Below are 14,268 nucleotides of genomic sequence, written 5' to 3' on the forward strand. Positions count from 1 at the left end.
AATGGGCTGTACGACTCATGGACCTTTTATGCAGTGTCGAACTCGTGGGCTGTAAGACTCGTGGGTGTAAAGCTCGTGGGATGACCCCCCCCCCCCATACACACACATCATCTCCTATCTCTCTCGCTTCTGCCTGCGTTCCATTATATTATAGGCATCCACCTGACCTTGTTCATTGAGCAGTCCGAGTATATCGGGTACTTTGCGGGCGAGGCGGGCGTACGTGTGGCCATCCATCCAGCCAACACCATCCCTTTGCCAGAGGAGAACGGGTTCAGTATCTCACCCGGACAGCAGACATCTGTCGCGCTCCGAGTGGTATGCTGTTGTTGTGATTAGTATTCCTTGACTGTAGTTTGGTATAAATACGGAATAAATTCAATAGTTTTGTCTCTAAAAGACATTCTTTAGTAAGAATCTGGTTAAACACGCGGCAGTCCCAAGTTTGAACTTCCCAGCAACCAATACGAACTTCCCGACCAGTTCAATAGCGTTTTATAAGACCAACGCCAAATTTTTGCATGAAAATCCTGTTCGTTTGGCCGTACGGGAGGTATAATAATATATTTTCCTTGTTTCAGATGGCTTTTAAAATGTTCTGGGCAAGGTCTAACTACATGCTTCTTAATCAGTGCTTTTGAGTATTCGTGACGGTATTAAATAGTAGTCAATATTTTGTGTAATATCGTTTAAGACTGATTTCCATTTATTTCTTCCTCAAACAAATCGCAAATCACTACATGATATCATTAGAAATTACGAATTACTGACATAAAATCTGTTCGGTAAAGTCTTTGCACTGAAATGGACATCTCACTATAGGACATTAAAGTTTCCCCTTCAAGTAACGATGACTTTGAGCGCAAGACAGCGCCTATTATACAAGCATGACTATGCATGACGGTCGATTTTTGAACGGGGGTGGAAGGGGGTCTAAGACAATAATCTGCTACCTCAGAAAATGGAGATGAACCCGTAATGTCATATCATGGCATACTGAGTATCCAATCTATACCCCTAAATGGCGTCACACTTGTAGAATATTATATCCTAACCACTGACGCCATACATCGCGTGGGGCGTCAACAACCAGAAATGTTGTTTTGAATACATGCTTCCTTTATACACCATTATTTATACGGTAATTGGACATTGCAAAAAGAAAACAACAACAACCACAACCCAAAAACCCCCACTTTCCTGTCGTATAATATATGCTGGCCTCGGATTTCTAGGTAAAACTAGATCCTATCCAGTCAGCTAACCGCCGTACACACAATGTACAACAAGAATAAAATTGCAGACAGTCGAGTCGAACGTTGCACTCTTGTCTTTATTGAATTATCCTTCTTGCTGTGCATGCGCAAGCCCAAGTGCGTGTGCGCATGTATGTGATGAACGAACGAACGGTAAAACTGCAAATGAAACAATGAATGATACACTGTATGAATATATCAAACATACATTTCTCTGGATCACAAATTGAATGTATATGGATATAATTCTCCATTAACACACAAAAAGGTTTGCTTCTTCTGAACAAACAATAGTACACTGTCTTGTACTGCATCATTATACATACACATTTTGTATATCCATGCATGCATTCACTACACATCATGACATGGCAGCTTTGGAATGTAATTATCCATCCACTGTTACACTATAGCAATGTTAATTATACACCTTGTACACTGTTGCAATATCCATTTTCTGTTGCAATATCAACAAGAAAAATATTGTTTAAAGGCTGTAATATACATGTAAAGACCCTATACCAGACTTACAGACTTGTGATCTTCCAAGCCTAGAAGCTTAACCCCTCTGGACCCATTCCGATTGCGATCCTGTCCCAAGCTGTGAAATAATACAGTAAGTTGCAAAGGATTGTATGGAAAATGCAAAATAACTTACATCACACATTGTATGCCTACATGTGTGGCACTACGCTTGCCTTCGTACATTTAAGCAAGGTAAATTATACTTTCTCTTAAGCTAGAGCTGCTTAAGATGCCTTAATAACGTACTGTGGTACACTTCATATCACATAAAAATGTGACAATATTTCAGTCTGTACGCTACCATACATCAAACCACATAAGTATGAATGAATACGTAAAGCACGTAAGTCGAAACACAAAAACACAAAAGACAATCTTTTATTCATCCTGACCTCTAAATGCATTATTTAGACTGAAACTGTCCACACAGCAAAATTATCACAAATCTTCATCATTACTAATATTGAATCCAACCTCATATCTATTTGTGAATCTCCACCTGGAAGTCTTACTCAACAAACCGAGTTGCTCAACTGTATAAATCAAACTCTATCTTTACAAAAGTTGTGAATTAATTCTGAATGTATTACCACCATATGAACCGAGTTCTGAATACTGCTCTGCAGACTACACATCATATCAGCTCACGGCCAAGTGATAACACAAAGAGCCAATGCGAATCTACGACGCTACAATTACTACAAAAAGTCTTTACACGCAAAGTACAATACGCAGTGCGTAGCTGTCAATCCTATGCTATATCAATATGCACCGTACATAACCTACACTAGCGTTACTTACGCTAGACCGTCCATGAAATCCGGACACACAAAAGGCATTTAAATTCTCTTTTATCAAGAATTGTAAACAACGAAATAATCATAAACTTACGCAGAACCATCAGATGCAAGACTTCCATCCGGGATTCTGTGATTATCGTAAGATAATCTTACAAAATTGTTGCATTTTTGCTAGAGTCACGAACGAGCAAACCGTCGGTTCGTGCGCCATCTTTCTAGCCCATTATGGAAGGCCGAAAATCACACTACTATATATTGCGCGCGCGCATACATTTAACACACAATCACTGCTACATTTGAAGCGCTAACACTAGCCTACGTATGAGAAGCCGAAATTGCAAACAAATTCAGCGCGAACAGCACACTCCCCCCAACGTCCGATGGACGTTAAAATTCCAGAACTTAAAATGTTACTTAGGATGTCCACAACACATCCCCTATTGATTGAATACAAATACACATAACTTATGGTACAAATCACATGCGAAATGTAAACTCCAAAACTGAACAATTGTCAACAAGTGGCCTTCGAACTGACCATGAACAGGCGTTTACTCCGCCTCAAGCAACAAAATTAACTCCTGGATTGGCCTACAATAGGTTTTTCCAGTTGCAGGCAGACGGACTTGAACTTGACGGACTAAACCATCATCTCCAGAACCAACACTCTCAACGATCCCAAGAGGCCACTGGTTTCGTTTGACCTCCCTGTCTCTCAACAGGACTATGTCACCCTTCATGACATTCCTCTCCGTACTTGTCCATTTGCGCCTCTGCTGAAGGCTTTGCAAGTAGCGGAGTCTCCATTGTTTCCAAAACCTGTCGGCCAGGATTTGGACGCGTTTCCACTGAGCAGTGTACATGTTACGCTTGCAATCCTCGACAAGCACCTCTTCAATGCTCCCATGTTTCTGAGTCAAGAGCACCGAAGGTGAGAGGAAAGATGTGTCCTCTGGATCAGAACTCAGTGGAACAAGAGGTCTAGCATTCACGATGGCCATAGCTTCCATCATGAATGTGACCAAAGTCTCATGGGTGAAACTTTTCTCTCTAGTCTCGAGCAGAATGCCATTGAGAATTCTCTTGAATAGTCCTACCATTCTTTCCCAGGCTCCTCCCATGTGTGGGGCATGGGGTGGATTTAGCTTCCACTCTGTGTTGTTCCTCTCAAGAAAGGTGCGAAACACCTTGTCGTTCAAGACTCCCACAAAATTTGATCCTCTATCGGACCAAAAGGTTTCCACTTTGCCTCGCACAGCCATGAATCGCCGCAGTGCATTGATACATGACGAAGTGCTCAATTCCTCAAGAACTTCGATATGAAGAGCTCTGGAGGTCAAGCAGGAGAATATCATTCCCCATCTCTTGCTTTTCGCAGCACCTCCTCTGGTCTTCCTGGTGACTACTTCCCATGGACCGAAGCAATCTACACCAACCTGGGAAAAGGGAGGTCCGATCTTCACACGCTCTTGAGGGAGGTCAGCCATGCGTTGGAGCACAGTCTTCCCTCTGAGCTTGCGGCAGATCACACAATGGTGGATAACGGCAGATATGACTCTCTTGCCCCCGATAATCCAAAACCCAGCATCACGCAGAGAACCTTCTGTCAACTGTCTGCCAGGGTGCCCGTTATTGTGATAGTGCATCACAAGGAGCTTGGCAATGTGACTCTTGCCGGGGATTAATACCGGGTGCTTCACTACCACAGGAAGTGAGGACTTCCTCAACCTCCCACCAACGCAAATCAAACCATCTTGGTTCAGAATGGGCGCTAAGTCCCGTAGTGAGGAGTTAGAAGGTAGAGGTACTCCCTCTCTGAGACATTCATATTCCTCATGGAAGATCTGCTTCTGTACTTCCTTCACGATCATCATCTCTGCATGACGTACAGATTCAACATCTGTGTTGCTACATGTGTGCCAGCCATGGCAACCATTGCCACTCCTGGAGCTAAATGAGTGAGCAATGTGTATGAGCAGACGGAACGCTCTGACTAGGCTTTTCCAAGTTGAGAACTTTTCAAACCTTGGAACAAGTCCTTGCAGTTCCACACTGGTTTTGGTGACCTGGATGTTCACTTCTTCCTTTATCTCTTCATCTAGGTCAGGATCTACAAGTGGAAATTCTGACACTGGATTCACTACTTCCTGAGTAGCTATCTTCTGAGGACCTGTGAGCCATGATGAGCCTTTCAATGACCGAGCTGAAGCCGGGCGTGTGCCACAGTCTGCAGGATTGTTGGCCGTAGGCACATACCTCCATTGTGAAGGTTGGGAGAAACTGAGAACCTTGTGAACCCGGTTCGCCACATAGGTATGAAATCTTCTGGTCGTGTTGTTCAGGTACCCAAGAACAATCCTACTGTCCGTAAAGAAAACTACTGTTGCGGCTTGAATGTTCAACTCTCTACACACAACACTGGCAACTTCCGTGGCCAAGACCGCAGCACAAAGCTCCAGTCTTGGTATGGTGTGACCCGACTTTGGAGCCAGTTTGGACTTTCCAAAGACAAAACTTGCACTGGAGTTTTCAGCATCCCCATCTATCAGGTACGCAACAGCAGCGACTGCTACCTCAGAAGCATCACAATAGACATGCAAGATCCCTTTCTCAGGACAGGTAAGGTAGTTGCGAGGAATCGATAGTGACTCCAACTCTGACAATCCTGAGGTCCAAGACTCCCAGATAGGCCTGTACACCTCAGGGAGCACAACATCCCACTCTACCTTGTGAGTTATCATTTCTCTGAACAGGACTCTTGCCTGAATCATAACCGGGGCAAGGAAACCCAATGGATCAAACACTCCATTTATCATGGACAAAACTCCTCTCTTTGTGTAGGGCTTTGTCACCAACTCGATTTGGAACCTGAAAGTGTCATCAGTCAAATTCCATTGAACACCCAAGCTCCTTTGAGTTGGGGTACCATCGCTCAATGTGAGGTTCCTGATGTCTTTCTGAACCTCTTCTGGATCAAACGCATCAAGTACTGTCTGGGAGTTTGATGCGATCTTGTGCAAATGAATGCTAGCTTTCTCCTGCAGCATGGCCCGTGTCTTCTTCATGAGTGAAACGGCTGTTTCTGCATCCTCACATGAGGTGAGTCCATCATCAACGTAGAAATTGTCGTGGATGAAATCCCTAACGTCTGGCTCAGCATCTCTGGCCAGGTCCCTTAAACCATAGTTCGCTACGGCTGGAGAAGGGGAATTGCCAAACACATGCTTGAGCATACGGTACTCGATAAGAGGCTTGGCAAAGTCGTTGTCTTCGTGCCAGAAGAATCGGAGGAAATTCCTGTGCTCTTCAGCTACTGAAAAACAGAAGAACATTGACTCAATGTCTCCGCAGACTGCAACAGGTCCTTTCCGAAACCTCAACAGCACTCCAACCAAGTCATTGGTCAGATCAGGACCTTTCAACAAAACCTTGTTCAGGGAGTGTCCCATGAACTCGGCCGAGGAATCGAAGACTCCTCTGATTTTGTCCTTCTTCTTGGGATGATACACCCCAAACAGTGGTAGGTACCAGCACTCTTCATGTGCATCAAGAGGTGGTGCCACCTCTGCGTGGCCTTGGGAAATGACCCCTTCCATAAACGTCAACATGTGTTCCCTCTTGATTGGATCCCTCACCATATTCGTCTGGAGGATCTGAGCTCTTTTCAAAGCTTGTGAACGATTGTTGGGAAGGCGATCCCTTCGCTCTTTGAAGGGTAGTGGAGCTGTCCACTTGCCATTTTTCAGGCCTCCCTTCTCTACCATCAAACGGACAAACTGTTGTTCCTCGATTGACAGACTGATACTGTCATCTTCATTGTCAAAGAGGTGTTTCAACCTGAACTCGTTCGGACAGGGTTCAAGACATGTGGGCCGGCCCGTAGAAAGAATCTGAGTGCGCAAGGGAGAAATCCTCACTGTCTGTCCAGCACTCCGGTGGACCCCTCGAAGGCACACATCACCAATGATAACCCAGCCAAGGCATAACTTCTGTGCAAATGGTGAGTCAGATGGCCCAATCTTTTGGTCTAGCACATGGTGCGCTTCAACCACATCCCTGCCTATCAACAGAGTTGCTGAGCAATTGTGATCAACTGGTGGGATCTCAACGCTCCTCAAATGATCATATGCCTGGACTATCTCCGGAGTAGGAATTTCATCCTTAAAATCCGGAATGTATGAACACTCTGTGACTGTTGGCAACTCCAAACAGACAGTGCCGTGGATGTCTTCCACCACAAAATCGTCAGCACATCTGCCGTGGGCAGACACCTCTCCACTGCATGTGCGTAGAGTGTAGCTAATCTCGTCATAGGCAACATCGAACTTATCTAGGAGTTTAGATGTGGCTATGGTCTTATTGCTTTGGTCATCTATGACTGCATATGTCTTGACCACAATACTCTTATCCCTCTTTGACCTCACAAGTACTGGTACAATCTTTGCACAGGATTTCCCTCCTATGCATTTAGAACCCTTCATCTTAGAGCATGCACTTGTGATGTTGGTTCGAGGATTATCTTTGGGAGGGTCTTCAGGTTTCTGCGTACTCTTCGCAGGTTCGTTACTATTCTCCCAATGAAGAATCGTTAAGTGGCGTTGACTTCCACATGATTCGCATTTCACCCTTGCCTTGCACTCCCGGGCTGCATGTCCCGAGAGGCAGCACCTGAAACACAGCTGGTACTGCTTGAGAAGATTCTTCCTCTCAGGTACCGTTTTTGCAAGGAATACCTTGCACTCAACGATCGAATGTGGCTTCTTGTGGATAGGACAAAACTCCTTTGAAGCCGAAGGACGAACCTCCTTCACGTCAGTAGCCCTGACACTGACCGTTTTCTTCGCAACCTCCTGATGCTTCATGTCACGAGGCAACATGAAGCTGGGATCATTGCGAATCTTCGCGTGATAGCGAACAAACTCGCTGAACACCTTGAAAGGAGGGAAAGTCACCCGGTACCTTTCCTTGTACCGGGATCCCTCCATTACCCACTTCTCCTGGAGATTGTAGGGCAACTTCTGCACTAAGGCCTGCAACCCTCTGGCAGAATCCAGATGCAGCAATCCTGGGAAATCCCCATTCTCTTTAGCATACTCGATCTCCAGGAGCAAATGACCAAACTGCTCTAATTTTTCGTTCTCCCTATGTGTAAGTCTAGGGAAATCTTCAATCCTCTGTTGAAGATCGTGTTCTACAGCCTCTGGGGAGCCATACTTCCTGTCAAGGAGGTCCCACATTCTACTCACACCAACATTCGGTCGGTCAACATGAATGTCATGAATGGCAGAGACCAGTTGGGAAGATTCCTTACCCAACCACTTCATGATCAAACCCATCTCTTGGGATTGTGTCAGCTGGAGCTCTGTGATAACGCGTCCGAGCGTAGCTTTCCAGGATCTGTAACTGAATGCACGGTCATTGAATTTAACCAAGCCACTTGACACTAATTCCTTCTTAAGCAATACATTACTTATGTCAGAAACTACGTTTACAGTGTCTAAGTTAGGTGGGATAGCAATGCCTTCCCTACGATTAACACTCTTTGTTTCATTGTCACACTTTGACATCCCAACATACTGGGATGAATACACACCATCTTCAGGAGGTACACCAAGTTTTGTTTGTACTTGACTCCCCTGATTTTCTTTCACAAACTTAGGGGAGGGAATTGCACTCCCCTGGTTGATGAGATTTCCATCAACTGGAATCTTACCATCTACATCAAGTGAGGACAAATAATCCTCCACACGTTCATTGACATCTTTTTGCATAAGATTCAATTCAACACCTTTTACAGACTCTTCGCATTCGTTTAAGCCTGCTTCGAGGACAGAAACCTGCACTGCTGCTACAGCAGCATCTCTTTCTGCCTCTAACACTACACGTTCTGCATCCTGAGCAGCCCTTTGCTTTGCAAGATCTGCTTCCTGAGCAGCCCTTTGTTTTGCAAGATCTGCTTCCTGTGCAGCCCTTTGTTTTGCAAGATCTGCTTCCTGAGCAGCCCTTTGCTGCGTAAGATTCGCTTCCTTTCGAGCAAATTCTAATCTTACTCTACTTGCCTCTGCCTTTGCACGAGCTAATAAAGCCTCAGAGGCCACTGAAGAATGTCTACTTGCATTAGACGGTCTCGAAGACACGCTCCCCGTCTCACGTCTGTCACCCTGTGTGGACAGCGACGGCATTTCCGGTGACTCCGGTCTTTGTAGTCGTGGTTCCGTTTTCGTCGACATGATGAATCCTTGCGTACGGTAAGCGATGTGAAATCTCTTCACTCTGCCTGACGACTAAGTCCTCTACTCGGCCTGAAGATAAAGTCTCGTTACTCGGCCCGAAGAATAAGTCTTTTTACTATGCTGGCCTCGGATTTCTAGGTAAAACTAGATCCTATCCAGTCAGCTAACCGCCGTACACACAATGTACAACAAGAATAAAATTGCAGACAGTCGAGTCGAACGTTGCACTCTTGTCTTTATTGAATTATCCTTCTTGCTGTGCATGCGCAAGCCCAAGTGCGTGTGCGCATGTATGTGATGAACGAACGAACGGTAAAACTGCAAATGAAACAATGAATGATACACTGTATGAATATATCAAACATACATTTCTCTGGATCACAAATTGAATGTATATGGATATAATTCTCCATTAACACACAAAAAGGTTTGCTTCTTCTGAACAAACAATAGTACACTGTCTTGTACTGCATCATTATACATACACATTTTGTATATCCATGCATGCATTCACTACACATCATGACATGGCAGCTTTGGAATGTAATTATCCATCCACTGTTACACTATAGCAATGTTAATTATACACCTTGTACACTGTTGCAATATCCATTTTCTGTTGCAATATCAACAAGAAAAATATTGTTTAAAGGCTGTAATATACATGTAAAGACCCTATACCAGACTTACAGACTTGTGATCTTCCAAGCCTAGAAGCTTAACCCCTCTGGACCCATTCCGATTGCGATCCTGTCCCAAGCTGTGAAATAATACAGTAAGTTGCAAAGGATTGTATGGAAAATGCAAAATAACTTACATCACACATTGTATGCCTACATGTGTGGCACTACGCTTGCCTTCGTACATTTAAGCAAGGTAAATTATACTTTCTCTTAAGCTAGAGCTGCTTAAGATGCCTTAATAACGTACTGTGGTACACTTCATATCACATAAAAATGTGACAATATTTCAGTCTGTACGCTACCATACATCAAACCACATAAGTATGAATGAATACGTAAAGCACGTAAGTCGAAACACAAAAACACAAAAGACAATCTTTTATTCATCCTGACCTCTAAATGCATTATTTAGACTGAAACTGTCCACACAGCAAAATTATCACAAATCTTCATCATTACTAATATTGAATCCAACCTCATATCTATTTGTGAATCTCCACCTGGAAGTCTTACTCAACAAACCGAGTTGCTCAACTGTATAAATCAAACTCTATCTTTACAAAAGTTGTGAATTAATTCTGAATGTATTACCACCATATGAACCGAGTTCTGAATACTGCTCTGCAGACTACACATCATATCAGCTCACGGCCAAGTGATAACACAAAGAGCCAATGCGAATCTACGACGCTACAATTACTACAAAAAGTCTTTACACGCAAAGTACAATACGCAGTGCGTAGCTGTCAATCCTATGCTATATCAATATGCACCGTACATAACCTACACTAGCGTTACTTACGCTAGACCGTCCATGAAATCCGGACACACAAAAGGCATTTAAATTCTCTTTTATCAAGAATTGTAAACAACGAAATAATCATAAACTTACGCAGAACCATCAGATGCAAGACTTCCATCCGGGATTCTGTGATTATCGTAAGATAATCTTACAAAATTGTTGCATTTTTGCTAGAGTCACGAACGAGCAAACCGTCGGTTCGTGCGCCATCTTTCTAGCCCATTATGGAAGGCCGAAAATCACACTACTATATATTGCGCGCGCGCATACATTTAACACACAATCACTGCTACATTTGAAGCGCTAACACTAGCCTACGTATGAGAAGCCGAAATTGCAAACAAATTCAGCGCGAACAGCACATAATAAGGAATTTAGTTAAACAGATGTAAGTCCACAACACTGTGTTAGTAGGCCTAGTGATCGAAATACTATTGTTTTAAATTTCCTGACTGTCGAAAAGCCATTGTGTGAAATAGGACCCTAAAATAGCGACAGAAAGAGAAAAACACTCCCTTTGGAGGAAAACGTTGAAGACGCCATGTGCATATTTGGTGTGCCTTATCCCTGTGTGCCTGATAGACCGTTTTGACGCTTTTGTTGTTGTTGTTGTTGTTGTTGCTGTTGTTGTTGTTCTAACGCGGGTGTTCTAGCAGGTGGCTTATGGAGAGCGACCCTCGGGCTTTTTCAACAACAGCAAAGGACAGGATTAATTATTCAGCGTCTTGAAATTTACCACGTGCATGATAACAGAGAGACTTGATCGTTTTCGTGCGTCAAGGTGGAGATCAGGCGAAAGGGCTGGCCATACAGCAAGTGCCTGGGAGACCACGTCAAGCAGACTTACGGGCCATTCAAGGGCATGCACTACACGTCGCAATTCTGTCTGCAGCAGTGCTACCAGAGGGTGCTGCTGGAAAAATGCGGCTGTCAGTCCGCCCTCTACGCTACGACGGAGGGCAAGAATGCCACCACGTGTAACATTACCGACAGCTACCAGTGTAAGTCACCTTAACGCTTGATTTGCTCGTCATGCTTTCGTTGACGATTTTAGGGCGGGTCATATAGCGTGATAATGTGCTATTTATAGTAAGTTCTTTATCAACGACAAAGCCGCCATGCACTCAAACTGTTTTCATATCTTTAGTAGATGATTTGGCTAGTTAAGTTTCCCCTCCAGTGGTCATTTCAATTTGGTTTTAGTGCCCTGTATCTATTTACGGATACCACGGTGTTTACGCTTCATTACGCCTCTCTCAGTTGTGAATTAAACATCTACAAATTGGCAAGCAATGTACGAAGATGGGTGGGAAGCTGTATTGCACCCCAACCTTGATAGCTTGTCGCTGTTTTCCCTTTATTAGTGTAAGTGACAGAAGAAAACATCAAATAGCAAATGAAACAAGCACCGGTCAAAATTCACTCATAGAGCAGAAATTGAAATTTCACTTTGTCTGTGAGAAGGAATGCACATTCAGGAATAAAAATCAAGACGAGGAGTAGCCAGTAACAGGGGAATCATTGTACCCCACAAAAGGAGAAATTACACGCAGAGAAGAGAATGCATCGCGGTCATCATGTGCCACGGAACTGGGGTTTGCAGTCCCCGCCCACACTTTTAGCTATTGATAAACTTGACACACATTTAGCGCGCACACACAAAAAGAGTCGATCCGTTAAAGGAGGTATACATTCGCTTAAGCTATAAGATCCACAAAACCCCACTAAAATCAAGATTCCTCCCCTAAATTATCCCCATAGCATATTGCACCTCTCCTCGCGCCTGGTGTTACTGTGCCCATCCCAGGGGTCCGTTTCATGAAGTCATCACACAAAAATCTTTGTATAAATCTCGGAATGGCCGAAGTCGCTGATTATAGCTATGGAAGACTTTCAAATCCATTTCATGAAGTATCTCAAAAGTGTGCCTAATTATGAGCAAAAAGTCTCACATAAGACTTTCATGAAACGGACCGCAGGAGCAGGAGGACAGGCCCTTAAAACGCTCCGCATATAAGTACAATGTATTTAGAAGAAAAACAAAAGAAAACAAAAGAAAACAAAAAACATTCGCAGCCCGTGATTATTGCCTCTCACGTACTAATGCCTTCAGATATAATAGTGACAAGGCCTACTTAAGATTAATGGATATCAAAGGTCTCTTCCCACCTCCCTGGTCTGAGGGGCTCTTCTGTGTCGAGCATAGACAAATAAAATGAATGCTATAAAAGATACAATATCAAAAAGATAAGGACGTTTCGAACTGTCATTTCGCAATAACGACACTGAGCCATTATTCTGATAAGGGGAAGGCAAAAATACAAACAGTAGCGTGGGACTCAATGAGAACAGGACTGGATGTGGTAAACACTGTTCTAATTCAAAACCTATCCTTTGACTAGGAATCCCGTTGATTAGTAACATTGACTAACCCCAACAAATTGTGGTGCTACACTGCAAAAAATGCGGTGTTAAAAGTGTAACACCAACCGGGTGTCAAACTGTGGGTGTTAAATTTGGTGTTAAATTGACACAATTTGACACCCTTCGGTGTTAATTTAACACCAACATTCTCTCATTCATTGGGTGTTAGATTCTCGGTGTTAAAATGACACCCAAGTGGTGTTATAGTTTTGTCATGAAAAGGGGGTTTTCACTAATAACACCGTATCGGTGTTAGTTGTCCACCAGAGAAAGTCACGTGTTCGCAGTCCGATGATCTCATTGGTTACACATGCCAATGCCTGAAATTTGTTGCTGTGGCGCGGAGTCGTCAACGTCTGTCATCGCGATAGTCAGGTTTTCGATGTCGTCTGGGGCTAAAAATGACATTGAATCTATGATGGTGACTTTGCTAAGTCTGTCAGCGGGGATAAGTATCTTTTAAGGTAATTATTTCCTGTACCAGTTATTTTCTATCATAAACGATGTGCATGATTTTCACGGATTTCATCGCATATTACAGACAACTTTGTCTTTGCACGCACGTAATACTATAGTATACTATGTAGCGCAGCATACTAAGTACATGTAGCCTATAGTGTTTGCCATACATGATAGGCCATAACACCAACGCGCTGCAGGGGTGCATTGAGTCCGAATTTCGCTGAGGGTTCCTTTGTCCAATAATTGCATTTTAAAAATATCATCAAATTTTGAATATAAAAGGTTCCGTGGCATTTTGTATTGTTATTGATGTAGTTTTCTTACCTCTGAGGCTCTGGTGCGGATCTTTGTTAGCGCGCAAATCATTACCCGCTACTGACGTGCACGAAGACGAAGTTCGAACAATGTTTGTGTGTACATGTTCGTAGGTTTGTACATGTTCGTAGGTATACTGGTGGTAGGCCCCTAGGCCTACTTTATTTTTTGTAGGGCCTACTGTAACTGTTCTAGGTCCAAACTGTTAGGTTTGAATTAGTACTAGGTACTAGTAGCAAACATCGCTCTAAAAAGAGCGTAAATACCCGATTAAAGGGGCTGGGTGGGGGGTTCTCCCGACCCGATTTTTGTTTATCACAACAGGTTACCGGTACGTGATGTTTTCAGTAGCTACAGTGTACACGTAGGAACGTAGGGGCCTATATAGATTATAGGACGCTAGTGTTTACGCGTGGATCTTACGTTAGAATCTACTAACTAGTTTCTAATATGAGTACTACTATTTATGAGTTTGCTAACCGCTTACAAATTTACATTATATAAGAATACTTATATGCTCTTATAAAGTTGATGACGTCACATGCATGTAAAACCGGTATTTCCACCGAGTCCATGTTAAGACTCTAGACTCTAGATCTAATCGTAAGGTGCGAGTTCAAGGGTAGCGAGAAACAGAATCACAGCCCATATTACTAATTGGCAGTTGTTCTCTGTCTGAGAACTGATCCTAAATTTCACAAATGAGTCAAAATGGAATACATGTACTGTATCATCGCTTTTTTCATGATTCAGGTGAGGGAATATACG

The 14,268-nt window shown here is 43.4% G+C and overlaps 1 protein-coding gene across 1 annotated transcript; it reads right to left on the reverse strand.

Annotated features, from left to right (window-relative positions):
- Positions 1–3,132: 3,132 nt before the first annotated feature.
- LOC139723937 (uncharacterized) lies at positions 3,133–8,811 on the reverse strand. Its single transcript, XM_071635138.1, has one exon. It carries the CDS (start codon positions 8,809–8,811, stop codon positions 3,133–3,135), a length of 5,679 nt encoding a protein of 1,892 aa, XP_071491239.1.
- Between the last annotated feature and the right edge of the window lie 5,457 nt (positions 8,812–14,268).

Source organism: Diadema antillarum, unplaced genomic scaffold (assembly GCF_040938485.1).
Source record: "Diadema antillarum isolate AM-2024a unplaced genomic scaffold, OU_Dant_1.0 scf00000203, whole genome shotgun sequence".
Lineage (NCBI taxonomy): Eukaryota > Metazoa > Echinodermata > Echinoidea > Diadematoida > Diadematidae > Diadema > Diadema antillarum.

What these genes read in the sequence shown, in the direction of transcription:
- LOC139723937 (XM_071635138.1), bottom strand. Translation starts at nt 8,811, where the DNA reads ATGTCGACGAAAACGGAACCACGACTACAAAGACCGGAGTCACCGGAA.